Source organism: Bombus pascuorum, chromosome 9, assembly GCF_905332965.1.
Source record: "Bombus pascuorum chromosome 9, iyBomPasc1.1, whole genome shotgun sequence".
Lineage (NCBI taxonomy): Eukaryota > Metazoa > Arthropoda > Insecta > Hymenoptera > Apidae > Bombus > Bombus pascuorum.
The window spans coordinates 8,493,643-8,521,523 of record NC_083496.1 but is presented as its reverse complement, the minus strand read 5'-3'; the positions used below and the strand labels follow the sequence as shown (position 1 = coordinate 8,521,523).

The 27,881-nt window shown below is 34.6% G+C and overlaps 3 protein-coding genes and 1 pseudogene across 8 annotated transcripts in view; all 4 read right to left on the bottom strand.

Annotated features, from left to right (window-relative positions):
* Window positions 1–23: 23 nt before the first annotated feature.
* LOC132910402 (peroxidasin-like) lies at window positions 24–8,805 on the bottom strand. 4 transcript variants are annotated; one of them, XM_060966072.1, is made up of 10 exons: window positions 7,652–8,805; window positions 7,314–7,392; window positions 6,168–6,357; window positions 4,043–4,814; window positions 3,408–3,835; window positions 2,688–2,935; window positions 1,085–1,334; window positions 835–953; window positions 556–715; window positions 24–454 (listed from the first exon to the last, which is right to left on the bottom strand). In XM_060966072.1, the coding sequence occupies exons 4-10, from the start codon at window positions 4,763–4,765 to the stop codon at window positions 376–378; spliced, it is 2,007 nt and encodes a 668-aa protein (XP_060822055.1). In that variant the 5' UTR covers window positions 4,766–4,814; window positions 6,168–6,357; window positions 7,314–7,392; window positions 7,652–8,805; the 3' UTR covers window positions 24–375. The 4 variants fall into 4 exon arrangements, with proteins under 4 accessions (XP_060822055.1, XP_060822056.1, XP_060822057.1 ...); XM_060966073.1 differs by lacking the exon at window positions 6,168–6,357; XM_060966074.1 differs by lacking the exon at window positions 7,314–7,392.
* Window positions 8,806–8,924: 119 nt separating this feature from the next.
* Window positions 8,925–11,654, bottom strand: LOC132910404 (U4/U6 small nuclear ribonucleoprotein Prp3-like). Its single transcript, XM_060966076.1, has 5 exons — window positions 11,382–11,654; window positions 10,908–11,119; window positions 10,011–10,797; window positions 9,583–9,940; window positions 8,925–9,498 (listed from the first exon to the last, which is right to left on the bottom strand). The coding sequence occupies exons 1-5, from the start codon at window positions 11,524–11,526 to the stop codon at window positions 9,102–9,104; spliced, it is 1,899 nt and encodes a 632-aa protein (XP_060822059.1). The 5' UTR covers window positions 11,527–11,654; the 3' UTR covers window positions 8,925–9,101.
* Window positions 11,655–14,052: 2,398 nt separating this feature from the next.
* LOC132910564 (U4/U6 small nuclear ribonucleoprotein Prp3-like) lies at window positions 14,053–14,759 on the bottom strand (annotated as a pseudogene).
* A 3,482-nt stretch (window positions 14,760–18,241) lies between these two features.
* The window catches only part of LOC132910405 (nucleolysin TIAR), a 591,493-nt gene continuing 581,853 nt past the window's right edge, over window positions 18,242–27,881 (bottom strand). For 2 of the 3 annotated variants that reach the window (XM_060966077.1, XM_060966079.1), the window contains one exon: window positions 18,242–27,855. Coding sequence is in view for 2 of the 3 variants with exons in the window: in XM_060966079.1 (XP_060822062.1) it covers window positions 27,814–27,855 (42 nt within the window). In the remaining variant the exon portion in view is untranslated. Of the gene's footprint in view, window positions 27,878–27,881 lie in introns of all 3 variants that reach the window. The other variant, XM_060966080.1, reaches the window with a different exon arrangement.

The following is a 27,881-nucleotide window of genomic DNA, read 5'->3' as shown; positions in this document are numbered from 1 at the left end:
ATGGGAGTGTTTATATTTCAATGATACATTTTTTAAATACAATCATTATTAATGTAGTTATAGTTGTATTACAAAATGTATAAAAAATATTAAATGCGACATAGAGAAAGAGATACACATTAGCATGTGCATCAGATACATAATTCTTAAGTAGTAAGTAGCAGGTGTGTGTTTCGTTTATAATTACTTTTATTCATTTTTGATTTAATAAATTTTTTTTAAATTTATCGTCTTGAAAAAGAAAATGAAATATACGGATTTATAGCTTCTATGATAAGGAACAATGTTGATTAACATAAGTTTATAAAGTCTAGCGTTTTCTGTTAATAATAGCTATGTAATATTTGCTATGTACAATTACAAGTAGCAAAAAAGTTATGAATTATTCCTTTCTTTCCAAAATGAAAGATCCGGCGATCCGCTTTTGTGTATCGTACAGTTTATCACTTCGTTTCTAAAAATTAACATTGTCTATTATTTCTTTTGTCTAAGGAAAGTAATTATATACTATTATTTTAAAAGTTTATTCAAATAAAAATAAAGCAATAAACTTACAAAAAACGATCTCTTAGAAGAAACGCTCTAGGTTGCACCCAATTCAATCTTTCACCATTGTAACATAATATTTGCGTCATTGTGATTTTTCGGATCTCTTCTAATTGATATAAGGTAAACGATCCTGGGGTATTTCCATTCTCATACCAATATCTATCACCTGTATTATAATTTATGAGATGTTACATTGATCAGTGAAATTAATCATAAAATATATACATCCAAAGCAAAGAGTTTTACATACTTTTATAATGAATATAGATATCTTGGATCACTTACCAAAACGAATATTCCGAAAAGTACGGCCCAATAAACAAAGAAATGTTGGTCCTAAGACTGAGTCAGGTAATGGTGCTTCCGAAAGCAATCCTGTTACTAAATCTATATCCTCTACATTTCTGTAAATTGAAAAAGGAACCGTAAATAGTACTCGTTTTAACAACTAGTTAATGATACAAATTATTAACTATAAGTTATAAATTAAAATGTATTCAGGTTCAAATAATAAATTATTATAATTATATCTTACTTATAAACATTTCGAAGTCTTTGTATAGTATCTTTGGACATTGCTCCTCTAAGATGTTCAAAACTACTGACGTGTGCTAAATTACAAAATGATCGCCATCTGACATAAGGTGGCAAACCATGATCCCTTCCCTGTTGTATGATCTGTGCAGCGTAATCCACGGGAATGTCGTTGCTTTTTCCATCATGGAAATATCGTTCCAAAAGTATTTCATTCAGTCCTGGTGGCAATGGCTTCCTAGAATGTCCCGCTGTCGCGGAAATTAAATCTTGCATCCTAGATCGTCATTAAAACCAAGTTCTCATGGGACAATGTGTTAGCAGATCGTAACAATATTTAAAAAATTTTTATCTAAATTCTATATATACTTTTAACACATTTTAACATTTTTCTTTTAAATATTATTATAAAATCTTAAAATCATAGTTGATATGTACAATGAAAATATAAATTGGATAAAACCGTTTTAGTTTTCTATTTGACAGAGTGTAATATCCTAACAGAATTCTTATTCGAATAAATGATCTTACATCGCAATATATCATTTCGATCATCGCTCATCATGTCATCAGGATATCTTATTATATAATTTAAAAATTATGAATTTTTGTATCTAAAGGTCTAGAACATTATAAATCTTCGAACCTACAGATAGTAAGGATCACTTAACGTAAATAGTCTATTACATTCTGTAACTGATGCATACTTCGAAAGGTTGCGTTAAAAACTTTGCCATTTGAAGCAACAAACGACTGTACAAACGACTCTAACAATAAATAACTACGAGTCAAATAATTTACTTGAACTAGTGCCATTTAGATTGACACACATTATTGTGCATTAACCGTAACTATTTCTTTTGTTTTGACTAACGGAACAAATACGAACGAAAACTTAATTTTAAAGACTAAACAATCACATATTATCAATTACGCAATCACAATCGAGTTTAGTTTTTATAGTTAATCAATTATCGTATTCATTTAACTGACTAGATCTAATTAGAATTTTACTTGGTATATAATCGATTTCTTAATATAGATATTAATTATACTAAATATAAAACTGAGCAAAGGAAGTTATTTAAGTCTCATGAAGTTTTTAAAATAGCATACTATTCGATGTTAAAAAAAGATATTGGAAAGTCCCGTAATATCATAGTCGATTGTCAAAAATTGTTGAAAGTTAACTATATTTTAATAAAAAAATGTTTACAATTAGAAATTTTTAATAAATCTATGATGAGCTACATGAGGTAGCTTGATGATCTTTATCTGTATATATTATGATTTTTAATAATTCTTTAGAATAGTTTAAAACATATTTTCTGTTCATGAAACGGAGTACATATCCACTACCATTTGGCATATCATAGCAGAATCCTCATGTATTTACAGCGTGTAATTTATGTTCAATAAAATAATTGGTCTTGTGAAACCTACAGTCAGACGTACACCGGACTAATCGTATCTTGTGCTATCACGTCGAACTCTATTAGCTACATATACATGCATATATCTTTCGATGATTAAATCTTATGAGATGTACGTATGCTTAGGGATGTTTTTCATTAAAATTATATTTATATGTAATTTCAACTGACCTGTAGCGCCAGCAATCAGGCGATCAATAGCACCAGCTTCATAGAACTCTTGCGGAGCGTAGAAGGCCGATAGTAAGGACCTTTCTCCAGACTTTAACGCCGATCGCGAGTCAACTAGGTCGAGGGTTTTTGGGGTCAGCGTGGCAATGAAGAAGAGTCCAGCAGAGGCGGCAGCGTTTGAAAGTGTCGCATCCGTTCGAGTATCGTAGCCTCGAAAGTATCCTCGATGCGTTAAGCGTAACTGATATCTTTCAGTTTTCCAAAAAATCGAATCGTTTTACATACATATATATACACTAACATCCATAAGTATCTAGACACTATCAAATTATTGCAAATATGCAAGTATACTAGGAATGAAACTGTAAGGTTTAATTTGAATCTTTGGTCTTATTTCAGGCAACCATATAAAATAGTAGTAAATATCAATGAGAGCACTAATTAAATAATAAGAGTATTTGATTCCAGCTATGATAGCAAATAATAAACTTGACAGTAGAGGGACGTTTTTCAGTCATAACTTTGAAAATATAACGATATATGAACCTTTAGATTGAAATGTACTATTGTAAGTGTCTAAATAGTTATGGGTTATAGCCATATCAATAGAATAACTATAGAATTATTAATAAGACCGAATTAAAATTTTGTGGTGCGTATGTAACGAATGAAACTGTTAATCCGTGAAATTAATTATAAAGGGAAAGGGAGAACACGTACTTGTCGAGAGTTGTTTCTCCAAGAACAACGGGTAGAAACTCGTTATAAGTTATATGCTCCATTTCTGCGATAACGATCCTTCTTGCTTCCTGATAGAGTCTCTCGTCATCCCAGTGAGGATTCAGTCGTCCTAGCTCTGTAGCGACTCGGTTATGTTCACGTAGAAAAAGTACATGCATTAGAGTGAGACCGGGGTTCTCGTTTACCCGTGAATCCCCGCTAAGAAAACATGGGAAAGCTTTGTTCGCGCTTCTGCAACTTTCATACTTAGGGGAAGGCATGGGCAAGTTTTTCCTCTGTGTATTAAGCAAACCATCCTTGCCGGATCGTAGAGCTTGCGCTACATCTTCGGAGCTCCCATAAACAGGGGAAAGGTCTAAGTATGAGGACGCTTGGTTGATCTGCTGCCGAGGACCCAATTTGCATCCCTACGTAGAAAAATACTTTTACACTGTTTGGTAAGTACCGCGTTAAGACATTCATAATTTATTGAATAAAACAATGCTGCTGATGGATAATACAAGAACCGGCAGGACTTTCCCACTCATCTAATATTTAGTAAACACGTTATATATCAGGAATTCCTGCAAAGAGTTCCTGCAAAGGATTTCATTCACACGCTATATTTCAATTACCTGTAGCGAATTTCCTGGGTGCGGCGCCGATCTAGAATATTCCATGCAGCCGACAACATTATTGGCTCGGATTGGAAAACATTCTGGATGAAAGTGTTCGTAATCCACGTCGCAACATTTTAGTCTCGCCCCATCGGGTAGTTCCATCTTTGGCGTGTGCGCGAGATCGTGAATGAGAAATTGACCAAAGAGCGCGGTGAGCGCCATTAGATACGGATGTTTAAGATCGGATCCTCCGGAATGGACTCTCAAAGAGACGTCTCTGGCGCTAGGTAAATCTATACGCGGTAGAGAAACACCATCGACGTATTCAGTTGGTAGGAACCGTATATAAGCTTCTAGAGCTGCGCCCCAAGTCGGATGCAAAGCGTTATTGCATTTCCCGCTGTGCGTTCTATAGCGAGGATCGATCTTCTTGCAGCTAGCCATCACTTGCAAATATGTAGGTGAGTCAGGACAACTGATGGCAGTTACCGATGGTAATACGGAAGATGCTTCTTTTGATGACATGTTCAAAGCTTCTACCAACATCACGGCCATCGTTTCTATCCGTAGAGCTTTCCTCGAGAGATTCTGAGCGTGTTCGGTCATTTCGTGTGACACACCGAGGTACCATGAAGGAGAACCGTGATTCAAATGTGTCCGCGAGTTCAGGATTGCTCGCTCCGCCTGATCGTATTTCTCCATCGAAATATTTGTACGCCTACCCAGATCCAGTAACATATTTGACGGTAGTGTAGTACCTTTGATGAGTACCAAAGTGGCAAGGAATCTGCGAAACGAAATCTGAAGATAGAAAATATAGCTTGTCTCTACCTATATTACCGCACATAATTATCCGAATATTACGATCGCTCTGTTTTTATCTCATTATGTATATTGTTTCCACTTGTAGTTAAGCTTCAGTTTTTGATAATGAAAACGATGGTAACGGTTTATATATAATATTAAAATTCAATGGCAATGGCAGACCTTTAAAAGAAATAAAACAGTGGGAACAGAAAGCATTTATACAATAATAAATGCATATTCTTGCAGCAATTCTAGTTCGTTCGAGAGTAATCTTGTGAGAAAAAAGTTCATCAATTATCTGTAATAAAGTTGGGAATAATATACCCGTAGAAAATAACTTTACTACCAGTATCGTGAGAACGAGAAGGTAACATTCATTTCTTGTTACAAGCAGTACAATCATTGTTAGGATAAATACCTATTGGTATTTTATAATCTTATGGGTCATCAAGATCACCGTTAAAGGAATCTAATCATAACAAAGATAATATTTACTAAGGACTTTGTTTGTCAAGCAATAAATGATAATGTATATAAATTGATTTTTTTATATTTAATTATTTATAGCAATTATATATTACAACGATAGTACAAAGTATTTTTCTATATCGAAACTTACATTATATTTCTTTCCTATTAATTACTTTCTTCGTACTGAAGGAAAAGAAAATGTCTAATTAAACGTGACAAAAGCTGAAACTTTCGTAGCAGTATGAAACCCCTGACTATTAAGATTGTGAGAATATAGAAGGTGTTGAGAACACCATGACAATCTTCCACTTGAAGTGAACTCGTGAGAAATCGTGTATAACTTCTACTATACAGTAGTATACCTTGACGTTACCTAATAATTGTCATGTAAATTCAATGGTTGTGTTATTACCTAACTTGACAATGACGCGATAGAATCAACCATTAAAAACACAATTACAGGGTTGGGCACATTCGGATTAGAAGTTCTTGTCGTTTCTACATCCGCATTGCAATTGAAATGGAGTATGCGGCAAAAATAGCTAGTTTTTCACACGATACAATTAAATATACATAGGAAAAATTCGTATTATAATTTCTCCATAGATTAATCTTCTCGTTAACAAAAAAAGGATGCTGATACAAAGTAAATCGCGTGACTAACTAATGTCTGTTCTGTTGCAGATACTGCAATGGATCTTAGAGACCTTGTCTAGGAGATGGCATTTCGCCTCATTCTCTATGGAGCACTGTTCATCATTCTATTTATCGCGTTGCCTTATTTAATATTAAATTCATTCATCCTTTCATCCACATATATCTTGGAGTTAAGTCTGGTACTTAGCTATTTTTTTGATCATACCGATGGGATACACGGGCGACCTTAAGAAGAGATTAAAGAAGATTCGTTGTTTGACATTTAACTCTTTCCTGGTTCTTTTGTGACTTTCTTACGTAATCTTTTCTGTGTCCACGAATAGTGCCTGTACAAATTGATGAAAGTTATTTTGAAACATGGTTTGTTCTTGTTGAAGAAAATTTTCAAATTCCCACTAAAAATAAATAGATATAATAAAATAAACGTTATTTTGAGATGTGACTTGATAACACTGATGTTGGTAAATCATTAGTGCTATATCTATATCAATTATTTGACGAGTCTTCCTGTTTCTCTATTTTTAAGTAGGTACACACATATAAGTACAATTAAAGTATATATAAAAAAAATTTCTGGTTGTATATATAATCTACTATATTTTAGAGTTTCTAAAAATTTATATCTCATATGATTTCATATATTTTTTTGACTATTAATTATTTTGAAATTTTGGAATCTTTTATTCGCTGTTTTTTATGCCAAGAACATTATCTCGAAAATATGTGCATATAAATATTGATTTAAAAGTAATAATAAAAAATGTAAAAGGAACCATGACCTTTAAGAAAAACATGTTTCATAATTTTTTTTTTCCAAACTTTTGATGACATGGTGACAAAGATATTCAACGAAATAAATTTCCATTTTGAAAGATTTATAATTGAAATTTAGCTTTCTGATACATCGGCATATAAATAAGTCTATTTTACATTGTATCTCATGTAAAATATACATTTTCTTGTACGAACATTAACAATTCTTCTTAATAAGAATATTTATAAATATCAATCTGATGCAAATACAAAATAAATGTTATTATATTGTTAGATAAACTTTCCAAGTTTATATTCTATGGAATATTATATGGAAGCTTTCCAAGAGTTATATATGTCGAAAATTTGTTTATATTAATAGTATTATTGATATTTACTACGAAATAAATATTTATTCAAAAATAAATACAAGTACATGTGATCTTTTTTCTAGTATTAAGATTACATTGTAAACTGAATATTGAAATAATATATAAAATATAAATTACAAAATATTTGCTTTTAACAACTTCAAAAAATAAATTATGTAACTTTTATTAGGAAAATAAGTCACTGTGCATTGAGTGATTATACTCACACATGTTTGTTTTGCTGACACACACGTGTTTCTATGATCTATGCCAAATCCACTCACTGAGAAAGTAGGCGGCACATTACTAATGAATTTTTAAAATATTTTTAGTTTCTTTTCATTAATTAATTAATATACTAATATATAATGTTGACATTATTTTAAAAATGTAAATGGAAAAATCATTTTAAAACGTTAAATTATGTCAAACATTCGGATGAAAGAACTTTATTCACAAAAATTATTCAATTATGTAGTTGTAATCATAGGTCGCGATTCGAGATGTACTGAAGTATGTAGTCGAGATATCGTTTATCTCGCAAAATGAAAGCGGAAACACTCACCGTGACAGGAAAAGAAATATACCGTTGACCGGCCTTCTTTTCACACACAAGTACATTTTTTCCAAAACTATTGTATCAGTAGTAATTGACAGGCAATAATTGATTGTACATTAATTACAACAACGTACAACAGAATTCATTTGCCTCGTAAAATTTCGCAAGAACCGCGCCGAGTATACGCAAGAGCACGGAGCGGTAAACCTGAACTGAGACCGATCCTCGAACGAAAGTAAAACTGCAGTCCGTTCCGTGGGTTTAAAGAGTGGGGCCCAGTAAGAATCACGCTAGTATAGGGTGTCAACAAGGTACGCTGAACCAACGTATATAACTCTTATAAATACGGTAAAAGCGCATCATTCCTGCAACCGGATTGGTATTATGAACAAGACCAAGGTTTACCTTTCATAGTCTATGTTATCCGTAGTCGCGGTTGGACGTACAGTTTCAAGGATCTAAAGTACATTAGCACTTTCGTGTACATAGCACGCTGTATGTACATACTTACATGCGTGTTCTTTTACAGCATACCTCTCGTATAGGGTCTTAGTGCCATTATACTGTGCTAATTGATACTTATAGGCTCGACTATAACGTTGTCCAAAGATTAAGATTCTTGGGGACGACATTGCGAATGATTAACTGCGTTGGTTATGCACAGTTTTATATACGCCTACAATCTTGATGCGGCAATCCGTAAAATAGTATGTAATACGCGTCTCGTGCAATTATTTATGGCGCGCGTAGGGAGCTAGATTAAAATTAAGAGAATGAAACAACTTTATAAGAATTATTTGTATGCTAATAACAATCTGTATCTGTTTTCAACAAACAGTTGATATCAGTTATTTAAAAAATAGTCAAAGTTAAGTAATGGGATCACATTTCTTATTGAATATGAAGATTTTTGCCTCATAAACGTGAATTTAATATTATATTTTGGTATGTAAAAGAGAAATATAAGTAAAATAATATGTACTTCGTGATTATAAAACTGGCTTACTTAAAGGTCAATGATAGCAGATGAAAGTTATAAAATTTTATATTAATATGTTCAATACATTCTTTAATAATATTTTTGAAAATCCTTATTCTTAATTAATAAGAAGTGTAGTATTTTTGTAGTCAACTTTCCTGTATTCATAATAAACAGTAAAGTTCTCCAAAGAAAAATTTATATAATAATGGATAAAAAATCTTCTTCGAAAACTTCTTTTGAAAATTAAATTTTATATCTTGGATCCAGGGATTCTATAACTGTTCAAAGATAAAACTGTTATTAGAGAGGCTTTGAGCACTTTTATTTTCGCTCCATGTATCACTGTTTACATTATTCATTTCTTGCTATCTTTTGCTCCCATAATAATTGTTTATTTAAAATGTATTGAAATTATCTATGATTGTGTTCATATTATAATGTTAATATTTATTTCTGTAATTACAAAAACCGTTTCTAAGAATGAACATCGTCTGTATTTTCAAGTACTGCTCCACTATATGCTAAGTCCCAATAATGTTCTACTTGATGTTTCTTGAAATGTTCACGCGCCATTTTTTCAATCGGGCAAACTTTGAATTTGATTTCTCCAAAATGACGTTGTTTACTAGTACCTTCCCATACAAGAACACATTTGTTCGGCACATCATTTCCATTATCTTTTATAATATCTTCCTCCCATTTAATCCGGTTCATCATTAGTCGTTTGTATTTACTTAATTGTTTGGCTCCTCCTTCAACAACAACAACATTGCAATCTCGGAAGAGCATTACACAGCCTGTTAGATAAAGTTGTTTTGCGTTTGTTTCCACTTTAAACTTTTTCGAAGCATTATTTAAAAGATCACGTATTCTGTAATGACAGTATTACTTTTTACATTATACGTATATGTATTATATAGTTAGATAGTATTTATTTATGTGTCTTTAAGCTCACCTATAGACAGCTACATGTACACCAAGCGTGGTATCCTCTTTAATTTTTCTTGCCTTCTTTTCTCGTCGCTGATCAGCAGTAAGTCTTCGAGCTGCGTTAGCATCCTCGTGTGCCTTTAATCTTTTAGCCATTTGTTGTCGGACATGAGCTTCTATTTTCGTAGGATCTTGTACAGCTTCTGTACCTAATACTCGCATAAGATTCGAAATTCGTAATTTTGGTTCTGGAGGAGGTTCGAGACCTAATCGTATTTTCTCTTGTTCTTCTTTCCATGCCTCTCGTCTATTTTGTCTACGCAATTTCTTGCGTTCCTTTTTCGTTAAAAATACAGGCATATATATTGGTTTCAAAGGGTCAGCTAAAATAAAAAACCAAGATTACATATTTGAAATAAGCGTTCTCTGAAAAATGTATTAGGTAGTGCATACTTGGAGGTCGCATTTGCGTGGGATGTTCTACAAGATTTGTGATAGTAGAATTTTTAATAGTGGTAGATTCATCTTCATTCGGATATCCTCCTGTTAATATAACAGAATCCCACCATTCTACATTAGGCACATCTTCACTAAGAGCTTCTGTTTTTGGCGCTATGAGCGCCAATTTAGTTGCAGAACTTATACCAGTCTTTCTGGCAATTTGACTAATCTCATTTTGTAATTTTTCTAATTGGGCTTTCATACGAATTCTTTCTGCTAATTGTTGGAATTTTCCAGGTTCGTGAAATTTGAGTGTCCGTTTACCTCGCACTGCTGGTTTGACACCTATCCTATTATCAAAAAAGTGGGTGTCTTGAATTTCTTCTGGACCTTTTGATTCTTGTAATTGGGCTTTAAATTCTTCACGTTTTTTTGCTCGAATATTAGCTTTTAATGTTGGTACCACTTGTGTGAGTTGCACTTCCTTGCCGGTTATATCTACAGTTCTGCCAGATTCATCCAAAATTAGTGGAGTTGGTTTGTCTGGGACACTAACATTTCCAAGTAATCCGGAGCTTAGTTTACTTCTAATTTGTGCTTGCAAAGCAGCAATTTTTCTCGCTTTGTCAGAATCAGTTTTACTTAATAAACCTTGATTATACATGCTTCCTACTGTTGGTAAAGAATCTCGTGCTTTAAGTAAAGGTTTTACCGGGGCAACTTCTTCTTGTTTTATAGCTTTCAATGCTCTTTTCCTTTCCTCGATTTCTCTTTGGGCATTTGCCATCATTTGTTTTATCTAAATAAAAATAATAAAATAATATAAAATAAAAGCAATAATACTATATGAATTAATATAGTAAATATATTAACATGTTTATATTAGTTCACATTGACACGAATTAATACCTTATCTGCAGATAGTTGTGCTTCTGTTGTTTTTTCATTTTTGACTTCATCATCCTTAAATCTTGGTTTCTTTGCATCTTTGTCCTTATCCTTATCTTCCACATGATTTCGTTTTTTACTTTTCTGCGCTGCTTTGGCATCATCGTATATTGTGAATATTTTTTCTGTCAATTTTAAAGCTTTTTTGTCTTCCAATAAAGCAGATAATTTATCTACAATATTGGGAACATTATAAAAGTATATTATTTGTGTCATAGAAATTACATATTTATAATAAATCTTATGATTACTCATATTAAATTATTTATAAGAAAATATAATTCTGATACACTTCATTCTATGCTACGATAAAATAGGAATGTATGTGAATAGTATAATAATAGCATAATTAGTAAATAGTGTTATAGTATAATTAATAAATAATACAATCAAATGATGTGATAATTGATATTCATGTAAGTGATTATTACAAACCTGCCGTTTTGCGTTTATCATAACCTGAAGTCATACAATTGACAGCCGTGGTAACAATAGCAGGTTCCCCAAAACCGAGAAATTTATGTACTGCTTTTTCGATTTGTGGTTTCATTTCATCTATTTCTTTCCTTGTTAATGCCATTTTATTAAATATGTCAATATTTGTTGTAAAGAATTAATTACGATGATCACGGTCGTATACAATATATATTATACATAGGTTCGTAGAGGATATCATTTTGATGTCATATGCATCTGCAATATTAGTTCTCTTACTAACCACATAGCGGCGCCACCATGAAACTACCCAAGCGCGCGTGCGCATTTCCAGCGACTTCTGCGCCTGCCGCTACATATTCGAATAGAAAAGAGAAACGAGTAAAGAGAAAAAAATGCATGTACTGTGTCGTGTAAAAATTTTTAAAATCAGTTTCATTACTAAATAAATAATAAGACTTGGGGAGGATACGTAGTGGTATATTATTTACAAATGAAAATAAACAATAGGTTAATTTTGAAAAATTGTAATATTTTTTTAACATATGAGAATCACCCAGAAAGTAATACCCGTTTTGAAATAACAACAATACAAAGGCATTTTGAAAAGATTGACATGAATAAAACTAGATGAGCTTTTATAAGCACATTCTTTGTTATATGGCTTCTATACGTAGATGGATATTATTTTCTAGACGATCCTCGTATTTATTAGTATGTAATATAAAATGGTCACTATACTAAAATTTTGATATAATTGTATATATATATATATAAATATTAAAATATGTAAATGGATGAAATGTATGCACATATATAATCAAAATAGGTAGAAGAAAAAAAAAGCAATTGTTATGTAAAAAGAACGTTAAAATTTTTTAACAAATCCTGATTAAAAATTTTTGAAGTATTATTTTGTTTCGTTCTGAAAAGTAGAAATATTATAAATTAATTCAGTCAGAATGTTTGAAGGTAAAAATATAATATCTTTTATACCTTATTGTTTTATAAATTCTTTCATGTAGGCCTCCTTCTGAAAGTTACCTTTTATTATACATATATTTTTGTTTCATATTAACTTAATGGGCTTTATTAATAAATTGCTAATAACGCAATATGTGATAATTATTACAATATATGAATCTTGTGAAAGAGACAAATGTTTTGCGTAAACTTCTGAAGCCAGCTCTTTACACTTTAGACACTGGACATCTGTTGCTGCAGAGTATGATAGAAATTCCTAAGAGGTCACTCGCGCGTAATGAATCTAGATACAACCCACGCAAAGTTCTACGATACCAACTTTAGATGAAACTAGTGATGCAAATCCATAAAATAGCATATGTGATAGTTCTAAAAAATTTGTTACTTTAGACATTTACCCAATAGTTTCTACATTATGTCTCCGCGCATATGGTTATTAATATGAAAATTTATGAAAGTTATATATCTTCTTAAAACAGAACATAACATTTAACATTTAATTGATAATAGAACTTTTGTTACGTTTGTAATTTTTGTATTAAATTTCCATCATAGTAAATTTGTCATGATTTTATTTTTTTTTTTTTTTTTTTTTATTCTTCCTTATCTTATTTCAATAATTTCGGTGAATTAATTAATTTACCGTCCATTAGATAGAGTGGAATAGGATGGATAGAACTTGATAGAACTTTATTTGACAAGAAACAAATATATGTAGATAGAATTCTAAAAAGTATTGTTCCTAATCGAGTAACAAACTAATGAGGAAATTCAATTGAATTTTTAACAGTTTTGATCTACCCAATTTTAGTTTCGTAGCATTTGGAAAGGAAGTAAAAAGGTATTGCATTTTAAAATATATAGCGTTAAATCATGTTAAGTATTGAATGAATTCAATAAGACTTACAGTATCATGTAAACTTGTTACAACGAAATGTATGAGGGTATAGGGGATGAAAACAGCTGTGGAGGATAGTCGAATAGCAGTGGACCGACAACCGCAAATGAGAATGGTAGAGGGAACTATGCTGTTCCACGCTTCCTTGGTGACCGATGAGGCCAATTCTAGGAACCACATTTGTTTCATTCGAAACTGTTGTTCTAAACTTTTCTGTTAATTGAAACGAAGAAATTGAAACTCGTAACTGTTGTTTTAGGCTGCTATCGAGCGGGAATTTTACAAAAACTGCGGATGCAGTGTGGACAAATACTGGAAGGAATCGAGTTACCTTCACTGAGAAATACATTGATTAAACCTCTTTAAATAGCCTTAAGAAAGCTTACCTGGCTGGAACTGTATAAAGAGGATTGGTAACTTCGGTTGAAAGCTGCTCGTTTTTTGCAATTAATAGAAATATCTTTCGCGCAAGATATTCTACGACCACGGTATCGATTATTGTACTTATGACACTCGAAGTTCATTAGTTTGTTGTGAAAGCGTCGCAGTTAATTACGTTTGAATTAAGCTTATTGCAGGATCTTGTTAGAATTTTATCATTGAAAATAGAAGAAGAAAATGTATTAAAGAAAATGATTCTAATAAAATAGAAAGAACTACTTTGTAAGGAAATTGATTAAATTGTAAAAAAATGTTAATAAAGTAATTAAAAGTTAGTAAGGTCCTGGCAAATGTCGTAGCAAAAATGTCCTTTTAATATCCATATGTATTCATTATTAATATTCTATGCTAAGCTAAGGTTAAATCTCAGTACTCTTGCGCCTCGTGTTTCTTAAAGTACTTCCGAGTACTTTTTTCACTTAGGCAAACTTTGAGTTCAATTTCTCCAAAATGATATTGCGTATTAATACTTCTTCATACAAGAACGCGTTTGTTCGGCGTATTATTTCCGATCCTGTCTTTTATAATATCTTATTCTCGCCAGATACGATTCATCATTAATCGTTTATATTTATTTAATTCTTTGGCTCTTCCATCAACAACAACAATATTGCGTCTCATAAGAGTATTATACAACCTTTTAGATAAAATTGTTTTACAATTTATTTTCATTTTAAATTTCTTTGAAGCTTTATTTAAAAGATCACGTATTCTGTAAATTGCTACATGTACACAAATCGTAGTATCCTCTTTAATTTTTCTTGTCTTTTTGTCCCATCGCTGATCAGCAGTAAGTTTTCGACCTGCGTTAGCATCTTCGTGTTTAATCTTTTAGCTATTTGTTATCAGATCTGAGCTCCTATTTTCGTGGGATGTTATACAGCTTCTGTACCTAATACTCATATAAGTTTCGAAATTCGTAATTTTGGCTCTAGAGGAGGTTCAAGACCGAATCGTATTTTTTCTTGTTCTTCTTCAAATACCTCACGTCTATTTTGCCTACGCAATTTCTTGCCTTCTTTTTTCGTTAAAAATACAGGCGTATATATTTGATTTCAAAGAGCTAGCTGAAAATTTGAAATGAGCATTTTCTAAAAAAATGTATTAGATAGCGTATACCTGGTGGCCGTATTTGCATGGGATGTTCTACAAAATTTCAGATAGTGGAACTTTTAACAATAGTGGGTTCGTCTTTGTTCGGATATCTTCTTGCTAATAAAACAGAATCCCACCATTCTACATTAGGCAGATTTTCGCTACAAGCTTCTTACGTGCGCTAATTTAGTTGCATTGTGCAATTTTACAATTTTTGACTTACACGAATCTTTTTAACAATTTGACTAATCTCATTCCGTAAGTTTTCCAACTGGGCTTTTGTATAAATTCTCTCTGTAAATTGTTGGAATTTTTCAAGTTTATAAAAATACGCTACGTATACGTGTATTACGATACGTACACGTATCGCCGTATGAAACCGGTCTTACAGTTCAACGCAAAGCCGTTAATCCTTCGTCGAACGCGAGATAAGATTAAAACCAAAATTACCAATTACTTTCCACTCTACGGCGTGTATACCAAAAAAAGCTTTCTCATCGAATTTCATTTGTAATTTATCTCGGTAACCGGGTTCTTTTTTCTTCGGTGGTGTTAGAAGAGCGTACATTTTCATCGCGTGCGACGCGATATCGATGCCGCTAGTGGCAGCTCCACTGTCCGCGCGGAATACCGAAACGTACATCGCCATCCGTACTACTAATATTCAGTCAGTATCGGGTCAGTCGTGTTTCTTCGTAAATTTAACGATTTTACTGGCAGACGTGGCCACGTCCCGAAATGATGTACGGTTCGCTCGTATGACTCGGTAGCTAATGCTTTAATATGCGCAAAGGGTGCCATGCCCGTGTCACGCGGATTACCGCTAATTGTAGTTTATGCTTTATACTACGCTATTCTCTTGTACGTTCTGCCGTCCGTTGGGTATTCGATATATACAGACCCGTACATTTACCTGTATAGGTGAACGCACTTCCTATGAGTATATAGCTATCCATCTAACAATTTGCGAGAGCGCGCTCATTATGCATAACGTACAGCTTGTACAAGTTAGTTGCTTCTAACTAAGTACAAATGTTATCATTTCCGAAGATACCGGAAATTCGAAAGCTTCTTTGCTTGAAATTTACAAATCTATTTCATATATTATCGTTGGGAAGTATTCGGGCCATAATATAAAATTGAACAATTTTGTTTTTCTTTAGTCGTCAGTTTAATGGTGAAAGTTTCAAAGCTATTAGAACTAGAAGCGTGCATTATCGATGATGATCAAATAGTACCTTACTTTGGTTTCATAACGTGTCGTAATGCTTACACAATTCAGACACGTGACGGAAAGGAAATGTCAGAGATAATCATAATAGAAGATGCTCCATAAAATTGTACGAAAAGTTCTTTGATTTTGAGAGGGTGAACAGTCCTTGTGTTAGTTGAAGAAGAATTTCTTTTATTCGACTTATAATTCAGAAAATTAAACCGTCTGAGAAGGAAGAGATCTTTAAATTACAAAGTAGTTGTGCAAAGTTCGACGAATTACGAATACCAATTTTGTTATTGTATATTAGGTTTTAGAAATCATCAAGTCATAATATTTTACTATACACAACAACAAAATAATTGCAAATTTCTTTTTAATTTGTGATTACATCATATTGTCATATACATATGTCATACATAATTACGATAATCTTATTATAGCATAATGAAATTCGAAAGTTTTCTATGTTAGGTATTTAAATACCTTCCTGAATCGCTATATGTATATTAGTCAAACAGACTCTTCACTTAGAGTCCTTATCTTTAAAAATAACGCAACACTTTAGAAATTAAACCGAAGCGTAGCGTAGCGCACGTCCAAGGACAGGAAGTTCAAACTTTCTCGGTTATCATGTCCGTGTGTTCGTCAGTTTCGCTAACATAACCGGGCACCGCACCCCTATCTCGCAATTAAACGTGCCTATATCCATACCGTGTATCCAAACAGAGGATCTCATGTACGTTCACGGCCAAACAACCGCGTATGAGTGAACCAGCATCGAGACAGTCGATTCGCGCGGATATTCCCGTCTCTTGGCACATCTCTCCTATCACGGCGACGGGCCATCGGTTTGTTCGTTCGTTTTCAATTTTGTGATGATGCGCCCGCGTGACGCTGGCAACGGCAACACTAATTACACCGGTGTTTCTTCATCCGCGATCCGAATTCACCGGCGCGTCGTTTCTATTTCAAAATGTCGTTATTCCGGTGACAGTAAAACCGTACAGTCACTTTGAGTGTTCCGAATATCTAAATATGATTATAATAGCGAATGCGAGAGGATGATTCCGTTTTAATTAACGTTCTGCCGCGTCCTTGTACGATGTAACACTTTGTGTCGTGCATTTGATATATATTTAATAATACTTATTAAATGCTTAGATACTACATAAGCAGAAATACACTGGTTTACGAAAGTATTTTGAACACACAGCGAAACTTCTATGTATATTCCGTGTTTGTTGTATAAAACATTTTGCATTGTCTGATAATTATCGATAATTAATAGTTAACGAAAACGAAACGTATATTTGGGAGGGATATTGGATATAAAAATAACTAGTTTAATGCTAATTAGGGTTAATAAATATCATATATATGTAATATTTATTAGTATTTTTTATTACGTAATATCAGACACGAAATGAATCAATATTATTTAGCATCGTGAAAGTATTTATAATAATAAAAAGTTAGACGTATTAATTTCAGAATAAAGTAAAAATAAAAGAGATATTATATATTTTCTCTTACCTCTTGTTAATTTCTTCTTTGCACGAACATAACTTTTATTAACAATCATTAATGACTTGTTGAAAGAGATCTCAATTGTCGTGATACGCGAAAGGAAAACCGTAAACTATACATACCATTCTCTGGGATGATATGTTTGATAACGTCAGACAGAACTTATGCTTTGGTTATATCGTTAATCTTCTAGTCATTGTACTTGTTCGTGTCGTTCACATAATCTACATTTAATCTACAATGCTCTTAGTGTCCGAATAAGCCTGTCGTATCTAATATGGATTTCTATCAACGAACAATATATTATTACATATTCACAATCGTTGAGAAAATCTTGATTATGAAAGTTCATGAAGGTATGCAAACATACAGAATAAAATCATGAAGGTAGTTAAAGGTATAATTCATTTTTCATTCTCGTTTATCATTTGACGTTGAACCTCTCTTAGCAAATGACGTAGGAAGATTAAGATATTGTGGAATTCATTTATGTAAGCAATTAGATAAACGCGAAAAATTGAGTAAACACATTGGTAGAAGTCTAAGAAAATCTATAAAATTATGTTAAAGGTTTAAATGTAGATTTCTACTTTTTTGGTGAATTGTTGTTACGTAATATAAAATTTTATATATTTAAGCTCAAAAAAATTATACGGATATGCGGTATTTTAGGGTTAATCAGGAATAAAAATAACAATATACATTTTCTATAATATATTTTACATTATAAACCAACCATATATCATCATAATAATATCTTATACTCTTAAGCCTAAGCGTGTTTTATCCTATATTCTCGTTTATATACTTCCTTCATATTTATACTTTGTTTACTTCTTCATAGTATTTATATATATATTTTTTATTTATATTCATCATTATTTATAATATACTTTATATGCTATATTATGTATACATAATATCATACACGTTTTTTTTCACGCACGTCCCAGGGCGTCTCGCGTTTCCATTGTTATATCCTGTGAAAATTGTCTTTTGGAGGTATCTTCCATCATTTTTCTCTATGTGCACGTGCACGTGTGCATCTATTTTTTTTCTTTTCTTTTTTTAAGTAATGTCACCTGTGTGATTCGTGTATAAAGTGTACGTTTGTATCATCCATTCCTATGTGTCTATCTGTTTCACGTGTACGTGAATTTTACTATTTTATAGGTATACGCGTGTACATATATGTGTATGTGTGTATTGGCCTGTATTCGCGCACGCGCACCTGATACGTTATCGCGTATCGTCTCTGTCACGTCGTTAGAAATTACATGTAAGTACATTATACAAGGTTTTGCTTGGTTGTTGCTCCTTGAGCTGTGTCCAGCAACTGCACATCTCCTAAGCTTAAGTGTATGCAACGAGGCTGCCATGGGACCCCGCGGGCCGTTCATCGAATCGCGGAAATACATTTCGAATTCTCGATTACATCATTGTTCACAATGCCGTTCAACGCTTCGCATTAGAGTTTTGGAAAGGGATCTTCGCGATGTGAAAGTATGTCGGACGACGTACGATGGATGGATGTCACATGCCCCTTCCCTTGAGCTCCGTCGTGCCGTTTCTACACGTGATACATAAAATCTTATGTTGGATTTTTCCCCCTTTGTTTACTCGCGTTTTCTTTTTATTTTCTTTTTTTTTTTTTTGGTTTCTTTGTTTTGTTCGTTTGTTTTAACCCCGAAATACATACACACGATGAAGTGAAAAAAAGGCACCTTACTCCTTAGCGTACGGTCGTAAGTGATATGCCGCATACCGCGCTGGGGGGTTGGAATGGGAGTGGGAAGGGGTTTATACGATATAATAATGGACCCCGTGACGCGCACGTCGGATCGTACGAAACATTACGAAACAATGAAGGAACGTCGTAATCTCTGTATGAATCGGACGTGATCGTAATTAGCGTTTATTATTAAACTTTTGTCTCTCCAAAGAAGTTGTCTTTTTTCCGTCGAGGCGCGTGAATTTCTATCGTTCACACTTTCTCTCTCACACACGCTCACTCTTGTTCATTTATTCACTCACTTGCTAACCGATACATACACGTATTTTCTTTCTCATGCGCTTGATCGCTTTCTCTCTTTTTTTTTTCTTCTCCTTTCGCTCTCGTAATATCGTTGCGTTCCTTTCATTCGATGTAGCAAACGTATTACATATTCATATTTTTAGGGGCTCAGGGGGTCCGGCAGGCTAGCCACAACATTTTCTCTCGTGTCTGTTTCTTTTACGAGATACGTTTCAATGGTTTTGAAGTTTCCTTACGGCTAAGGGTATTTAACACAGTATGTCGCGGAGTACGCGTTAGCAGGTGACGCGTCTTCCGCCCCCTTTTCCTGTTCTCATTTCTAAGCTTATATTCGATATAATCTCTAGTTGTCGGCTATTATCTTCTTACACATTTATATCTGGTATGTATATATAATATACATATTTTTTTTTGTATTATACGTGTGTGTATATATACATATACATATAGACGTATGTATGTATACACATATAGATGCGCGTGTTGGTTTTTTGTAGTCTTTTTTTTGTAATATATATATTTATATGATCATATACATATGTTATTTTAAGGTATGCTCGGTGACTACGCTTACGGCTCCTACTTTTGCTTTCTTTCGCTGTGTGCATCATCTCTTACAAATTTCTGTTAAACATTCTTGTGTTAACGCTAAACTGTTTTCACGGTACTCTGCATCGGTATTCTAGAGTGACTTGACTGCTGCCTTCCTACCCTTTTGCCAGTTTCCGATTGACAAGATGACGTTACAGGTGATGATTGAATTCAAGCGGATAAACTTTTCGAAAGTTCAAGACTAGATTTCCCGGTGTTTGACGTTTTTGTTTCCCCGTGAATAAAGAAAACCGTGCATGTCATCCATTTGTTAAACACTTGAATTATTTTCATTGCGCTCGTAACATTCTATATTTTTTTTTTCCTACTATGAATTTGAACGAAAGGAGAGCCAAGTTATCGACGACAAAAGCAGGAATTCTTGCGTTTATGTGCATTCACTAAAGTATTACGTTTCTCTGCTTGGCCTACTTACATGCGTTGTATTTCATGGTTAACAATTATCGACGACGATATTTTCATGTTATGTTTAATCTACCAACATGACTTCTACGCTCTTTTTACGATGTTTCAGAATCCGATGCGATATTATTTGTACAACATTAAACAAGCGCAAACGGTTAAATACACAATTTTGTTCACCAATTTTCTTTTTCTTTCATTTGTACAAACACAAAATCTTCTTTGTACACAAAGGACAGACGAATACTCCACTGCGGGCTGCTACAAAGAATCAGCAATAGCTGTGACTAAATCGTACGGTTACCTAGATCTGGTAGTTATCTATAGTTTTCTACGTCGTATTTCTCTAGATTCTTGCTACATATGCGAAACGACTCTATATATGTACAACGTTACATGATCGTTTAATTACTGTATATGCCGTGATCTTACTTGGCGCGTATCATCTCAGAGTAACATTTTTAAACAAATGTAACTACTCTTAAACAATGTTATTTTATAGGACGGTAAGATAGGTACACGCAGTCCGTCTGTCTGCGCATGGTCGAAGGAACGGTCGACAAATTGCGTAAAAGGATAACTTCTACTTAAAATAAATTTCTCCTATATTATCAACGAAATAGTTAAATCAATTTCAATCATGAAAACTTTTTGTTCACGAAGCATGTACAAGAACGAAGAATTTTATATAGGAATGTAACCACGTTAGCAATTTTAATTATAGAGGTTGTCTACGAAACAATACGAGATACTTAACAACCATTCTGTTTAAATTTCCTAACTCTACCATACAAACTTCATATTTTCATTCACCGTTTCACTTCTATCAAGAACAAAAACCGCTTTAAGCGGCCAATACTTGCGACTTACGCCACTCGATCTATCAACAACGTTACATTTGTTGTTTCTTTCTACGACTTCTAACGAAGATTCACGGACTTTGCTAAACAACGCAGTGATATGTTTTATATGTGCTTTATGCGCGTGTAACGCTTTTGACGCATTGAAACAGTGTTTCGTTGTATATTTATTAAAAGCGAAGGTGTAGTGACTCGATACATTGAATATCAACAGGGCGTTCGACAAAACCGATGCGATAGCGTTTCCTATTTTCCTTCGCCGCCGATGCCGATAATCCTCTCTGTCCATTGTTCGTAAGACGTCGCGTGAAAGCATACTGGAACTTGGTTAATTATTTTCACTTAGTCCTCGTTGAGAGGAACACGTACAAGTCTCTAAGTGTATGTTTCTTGAATGATTGTCGGCTATCATATTTGGTAAATCTCCATGAGAGGAATCCTTCTGTGTAGGAAATCATTTGTAGAGCGATTCGGTCGTTCGGCACAGAAGGATGGCAAGGAAGCCAGAAGACAAAACGAAGAAGAAAGGATGTCGGGACAAAAGAATGTCACAAAGACGTGATACGTAGTAATGAAAGAAAGTCGAAGATGCCAGTAAGTGTGAAAGAAGAATAGGAGAGGAGGTTGGTAAAAAAAAAAAAAAAAGAAGGAACTGGGTCGTGGTAACGCGAGAATGTCGTGATTCGATAACGGCTAGGCAGCTGGTATGCCAGCTTGCTGAAGCTTAAACGACACGACGGTAAAAATTCTTGAAACGGCGAGAATTGCGAAATATCGGACGCGTTACAGGGCTGTAGAAATTCTAGAGTTTGCGTCTCGAGAACACGGACGAAGGATGGAGGCAGCAGCCGCAGCTTGTTTCCTATATATTTTTATTTCCGTGTTTATGCCTTGTTGTGTTTTACGTTTACGTGTAGTATTTATGTGTGCGTGTGTGTACATGTCGTGTAACGGTGCTCGATGTGATTTGCGGATATAGTTATTGCGCTATTCATTTTTTTTTTTCATGAACGTTTCTTTTCTTCTTCTTATTTGTTAACTTAGCGATCGTCAAGCTAGACTAGATTACTAAGCCTAGAGTTGTTGTTAAGTTTCTCGCCGCTACGTTCTCTATACGTACGCTGCCGTGTAGAGAATATGATTTTGTTTGTACGTGTGTATTTACATACGTGTACGTGTGTTTGTGCGTGCGTGCGTGCGTGCGTTTTACCTGTACGAGTGTCAGTGTACGTGTCATTTTGTATTCCTTTTTCTGGGCGTGATTACGCACATGACTTAGGTACCATAAATGGATTTGACCATTTTCTATTAGACGTATCACTCTAGCGTGCATTCTCTCTCTCCCATTCTCTCTTGCTCTCATCCTTCTGTATTGTTCGCATCATTCTCACCCTTTTTTGCCTAAATTTCTTTACACGGTTTTCCTCGATTCCACTCTCGTTTCGTGGTCGTTACTTTCCAAAACCCCGTGGTATCTTCTACTAATTAAATTACATTAATTATCTACTTATCACTTTATACTACATTTTTGGTTTCCCCTTTGACGCTGCGCCATGTATTCCTTTATTTTTTCTCCTTTTACTTGGCTAGCTTCATTTGCTTTATTACCTAGACAACGTACTCGAGACTAGCGGTAAGTTCTATACACGCCTTAATGCTTAAGGCGTCATTCTTCAAATACTTTTTACAGGACGAGGATCCCCGCTGATTCTTTAAAAGAGTGGGGGACCACTCTCTTTCTTCCCGTTGAAAGTGGAATCGAGTCGAGAAGTGAACTTTCTGGCAAGGGGAGTGATTATACGGCCGAAGGACGTAAGAGTAGAGTGTACCAGACGTATGATTTGATTTTCTCCTTCATCCCCCACCCCCCTTTAATCGACTTTCTTTCAATACGACGCCTCGCGCTGCCCCTTAAATTCACGCTACGATTTACGTCGTACATTCTAACTCTTACCTGCCATTTTATTCGCCGCCCTTTTCCCTTTTTCTCTCGCTCGTTCCACTTTTCAGAAAAATAACCTATATTTTTATTTTTTTTCTTGTTTGTTCGCCTAACTAATAATGTACACGATATTTTGTTTCACTTATGTTCTTATGTCGTCTCTTAAAAGCTATTTCTTTTTTTATCTCACGCACAGCGCTTTCTTTTTTCGCTTACGACGATTCAAAATAACAGCTTTCGTCGTCGCTGCACGTTTTGGTATTTATTTATTTATTTATATATATATATAATATATTTTTTTGTATTTATATGTATGTATATATTTATTTATAATTCTTTCGTTTCTTCCTCGCGATCGGTACCGTGTCCTTTAGGCTGTGTATTTCATTACGTTTGTGTCGAGAAACAGAACTCCGTTACTGTTTGGAATAGCCAATGATTCACGTCCGCGCTTCACGATAACGTGTTATTGAATTTTGTATTACTTCGTTGTATGTTCGTGTAATTTCTTTTTCTTTTTTTTTTTTACAAATGGCTCTTACCTCTCTCGTGTTTATCAATTATAAAACAATTGACGGGCATAGAGTGAAATATGTTTGGTGTTGGTTTTAAATCTTGGGCCACAATCCTTATGTTTTAAGTACACGATAAAAATTTCTCCATTGTACAAATTTTTGATTCATCTGTATAGTTCTCGCCTTAACTTATCCACACGAAACAACTAATCCGAATGAAAATATCGCACTGATCTCGTATAGAGTATACAGAGTGTCAATTTGAAAACTATGTAAGAATATGAATAATCTCGGACGAAGATTCGCCGTTTGAGAAATAAACGTCAATAAATACCCGAGTTAACCGGGTAGTAAAATTTAAATGAAAATTAGTCAACTAATTCAGCTAATTTAACAATTTCAATAATAAAATCGAACATCTATAAATCGTAATAAATTTTAACAAATAATCTTGCTACGTAAAATTTGTAAAGTTCTGTCGAGATGCTTTTCGTACTGGGAAGACACTAAGAGATTATCGAATTACGCGTAGTTGTCAGATTTATATACTTACATACGTTTTATGTTTCAGGCATAGAAACGTTTGCTCGTTTTCTCTCGCCGAATAGAACAATATTAGTTTACAAGGAATTAATGGTACGAAATATTTGTGGTCCGCGAGATGGACTGAAGGCACACCTTTTATATCCATATCCACGTACTACGTATCGAATCGTTCGGGAAATTAGTAAATTTACTGATATTTCCTAAATGCTACGTTGTCCCAAGCGGGTTTGATTTCGTCATTCTCTTGTATTCGATGCTCTCGCGATCTCATCAATTCTAATGTCTCGCAAACGTCCCTGTATCGTTCTTTGATCGTCGCGTTTTTTGATTCGAAAACGTTGAACGCTTTTGATTCGTTTAAAGCACGATCCGTCGTCTATCTTTTGATTAATAACAAAGTCGTCCATCTCTCTTTATCTCTCTCCCCGTTTTCTTCCCCCTTTCTCCATTTTTCTCCTTTTCCTTTGCCCGTTTTCCATTCTTGCTCATCCCCTTTATCCTCTCCTTCTTTTTTTTCTCTTCTTTTTGCTCGTCTCTATTTCTTTCGTTTCTCTATCCGTTATTCGGTTCGTTCGTCTAAATCCTACGGGATTCATCGTATCATAACGAAACTCATGGCTTTGCACCCGACGACGCGCGCTCGTATGATGAGACAGTTTCATTATTGAGAAAAAAAGATACCGTACAAACACGGGCGCAAGGAGAGAGAAAGAGAGAGAGAGAGAAAGAGAGAGGGAGAGAGAGAGTGGGCGTCTATCAAAGGGTGATTTCGAACGGTCGACGGCGAAACAGAAGAAGTACGATACGGAAGCATCGGATCGTGCTTAAAACTGAAAGAGACGAAGCATGGAGTAAGTATGGACAGGTTACGAAGGTCTAAAGCGGGGATCATAGATAGGCAAATCAGATGGGATTACTTCGTCCTCGTTATACTTGTTAAACCGTCGTCGGTCTTCGCGTTCATTTTTTCTTAATCCCTAACCTGTTTCTTTTCTAACGATCTCTTCTCTCGTTTCTTTATTCGCTACTATATACATATATAGCAACGGTTTAAAGGCTGAGGGATTTTGTTTTCCGATTCCGACGGAATTACACAAAGAGAGACAACCTTTGAAAGATTCAATCGGAGGACAGGATACGCGTTCGCGAGGAAGGAACTCGACGGATCTCTAATCTAACTTTCGTGCTGTTTGTGCAATGTGTCTATCTACGAATTGTTTAATCTTTTTTTCTCGTCTCTCGCTTGTTGTATAATTTCTCATTATTCGCAGACTCTCGTTCGCTCACCCTCGTTCTCTCTTCCTAACATTCTCTCGTTCGTACGCGCGAGCGTATCCACGCATGCTTACACTTGTTTCTTACTTACACTTGTTTCGATTTCGTTTTTTTTTTTATTTCTTTTGTTTCGTTAGATTGGCCAAGTCGAAATTCGGGACGTCGGACAGACCATTTACCGATTCATTCCATCTTTTCTCTTTCTCTTTTTTTCTTTTTCTCTTATCGATTTCTTAAAACTCGCGTCGTGTCCCTTCTCTCCGATCTATGTACCCCTTCGTTGTTACGAATTCGTGGCTCACAAACTGAATAGCTGAGAGCAAGTTACAGTAGAGAGACGCAGGGATAAACGGTTTGTTTCTTCGCTTTCCTAAGCTTAGTGATTTATTGCTTAAGCGTCTTAAAGTCGAGATTTTTCCCTTTGGTTCTATGGTATTCGTATTATATAAAAATCTAAGGTATAAGTTAAAAACCACGGTAGACCCGACACGATTGATTGGAGTCGATCGATCGCTCGATGACGCTTTGTCCAATCGTCGCTTCCTTCCATCTTTTCATATCCTTTTATCTTGCTTTCTTTTTTTTTTTTTTTATTGTATCGTGTGTTACGTTTGTTTTACCTTAATCGCGAGATTGGCGCGCCAACAGCATCGGTCGACACCCCTCGGCGCATACGGCTGATCTTTTATAAAAATATCCAACTGTCTAAGTGCCGCGTCAAAAGGATCAAGTCGAATAATAAAAACGGCTCTTCGACTGTTCTGCGAAGACTTCGCGCATGATTTGTCTTTTGGCCTCGAGTCTGATAATAAATATAATAACCGAAGGAAGAAGTCCTCGCAGTGGCGGAAAATGGATTAAGACACGTGGATCTTTCAGTTCCGTGGTTCACGATAGTCGAGTGGTTGTACGTTTAAACAGTTCCTCAGGAACGCGGAATCGTTGAATTTCTGAAGGTCTGTTTCCGCCTTGCCGCCGAATTTCGAATCGTCCTCGAGTAACTTTTTATTATAACATACCTACCTAACTAGCTAATTGTTGAATTTCGTTTATAATAACTTTTTTTTCTGTTAAATTTACTTTATATAATCTTCACGAGTGTGCACGTGTTTATCGATTTCTTTTATTTATTATTTATACAGCACGATTACTTGACGGTCGCTGGTTCGCGCTTCGAGTAACGCGTTTACAGTTTCTTTTTACGTCTTCGACTTATTAATTTTCACTGTTAAGCCCAAACTACAAAAATAATGAATCCGGGTTACGGGTCGATAACTGGCGGCGTCCTATCGCTTTTCTTTTGCTCTTTTTTTTTTTCTCTTTTTAGAAGTTTATCGTCGATAAAGGAGTTTAGCGTCGATTAAATGGCGGAAAGTGCAAATCACGAGCTTGTTCAACATGCGTCAACTCGTTCGTCTCTTCCGTAATCAGTCCTTTGTGGACGATACAACACACAAAATATTGGTTGTTTACGCTACAAACTGTCTTTGATGATCACATGGTGGTCCGCGTATCCCGGAATTCGTGTTTCATTACTGAAGCTTTTGACACTACCGTGACGGCAACGCTATCTATTAATTCAAGCCGAGAGAGACACTACATTACCCTACAGACTGGACGAGAGGATACCTCCGACTTGTTGACGGTACCAGTTAGTTTTCTTTCCCGTAAAGATTGCCGGTTATATTGGACGTGAAAATTTTAGGGGAATCTGGAAGTACTCTCTTTTTTCTTTGTCATACTCTCCTTACATTTTTTTTTTTGTCTTTTTTTATCGTTTACTTTAAGAAATGCTTTTATAGATAAGAATTCATCCCCTTTTCCTGTCATACTTTTTTTTTCCCTTGCTCTGTTCATTAAAGCGATCGTTAACTACGTTTGGCAATTTCTGCCCTCTGCTTTTATGTTTCATCAAGCCGGAAGCGGCATGATTTTTGTTGCTTTTGCTGTCGCGGTGGCGTCGATGGTGACGGAAATTTTGTTGTTGTTGGTAGTTGTGGTAGTGGTGATAATGGTGGTGGTGGTGGTGGTAACTGTTGTTGCTGTAGAAGTTGTTCCTGTTGGTGGGGTGTACTTGCTTACCATCACACTAGAAGGCTAGGCGTCAGCCAGTCCTCATCCGCTAGCTGGACCGCAACCAAGAACACACTTT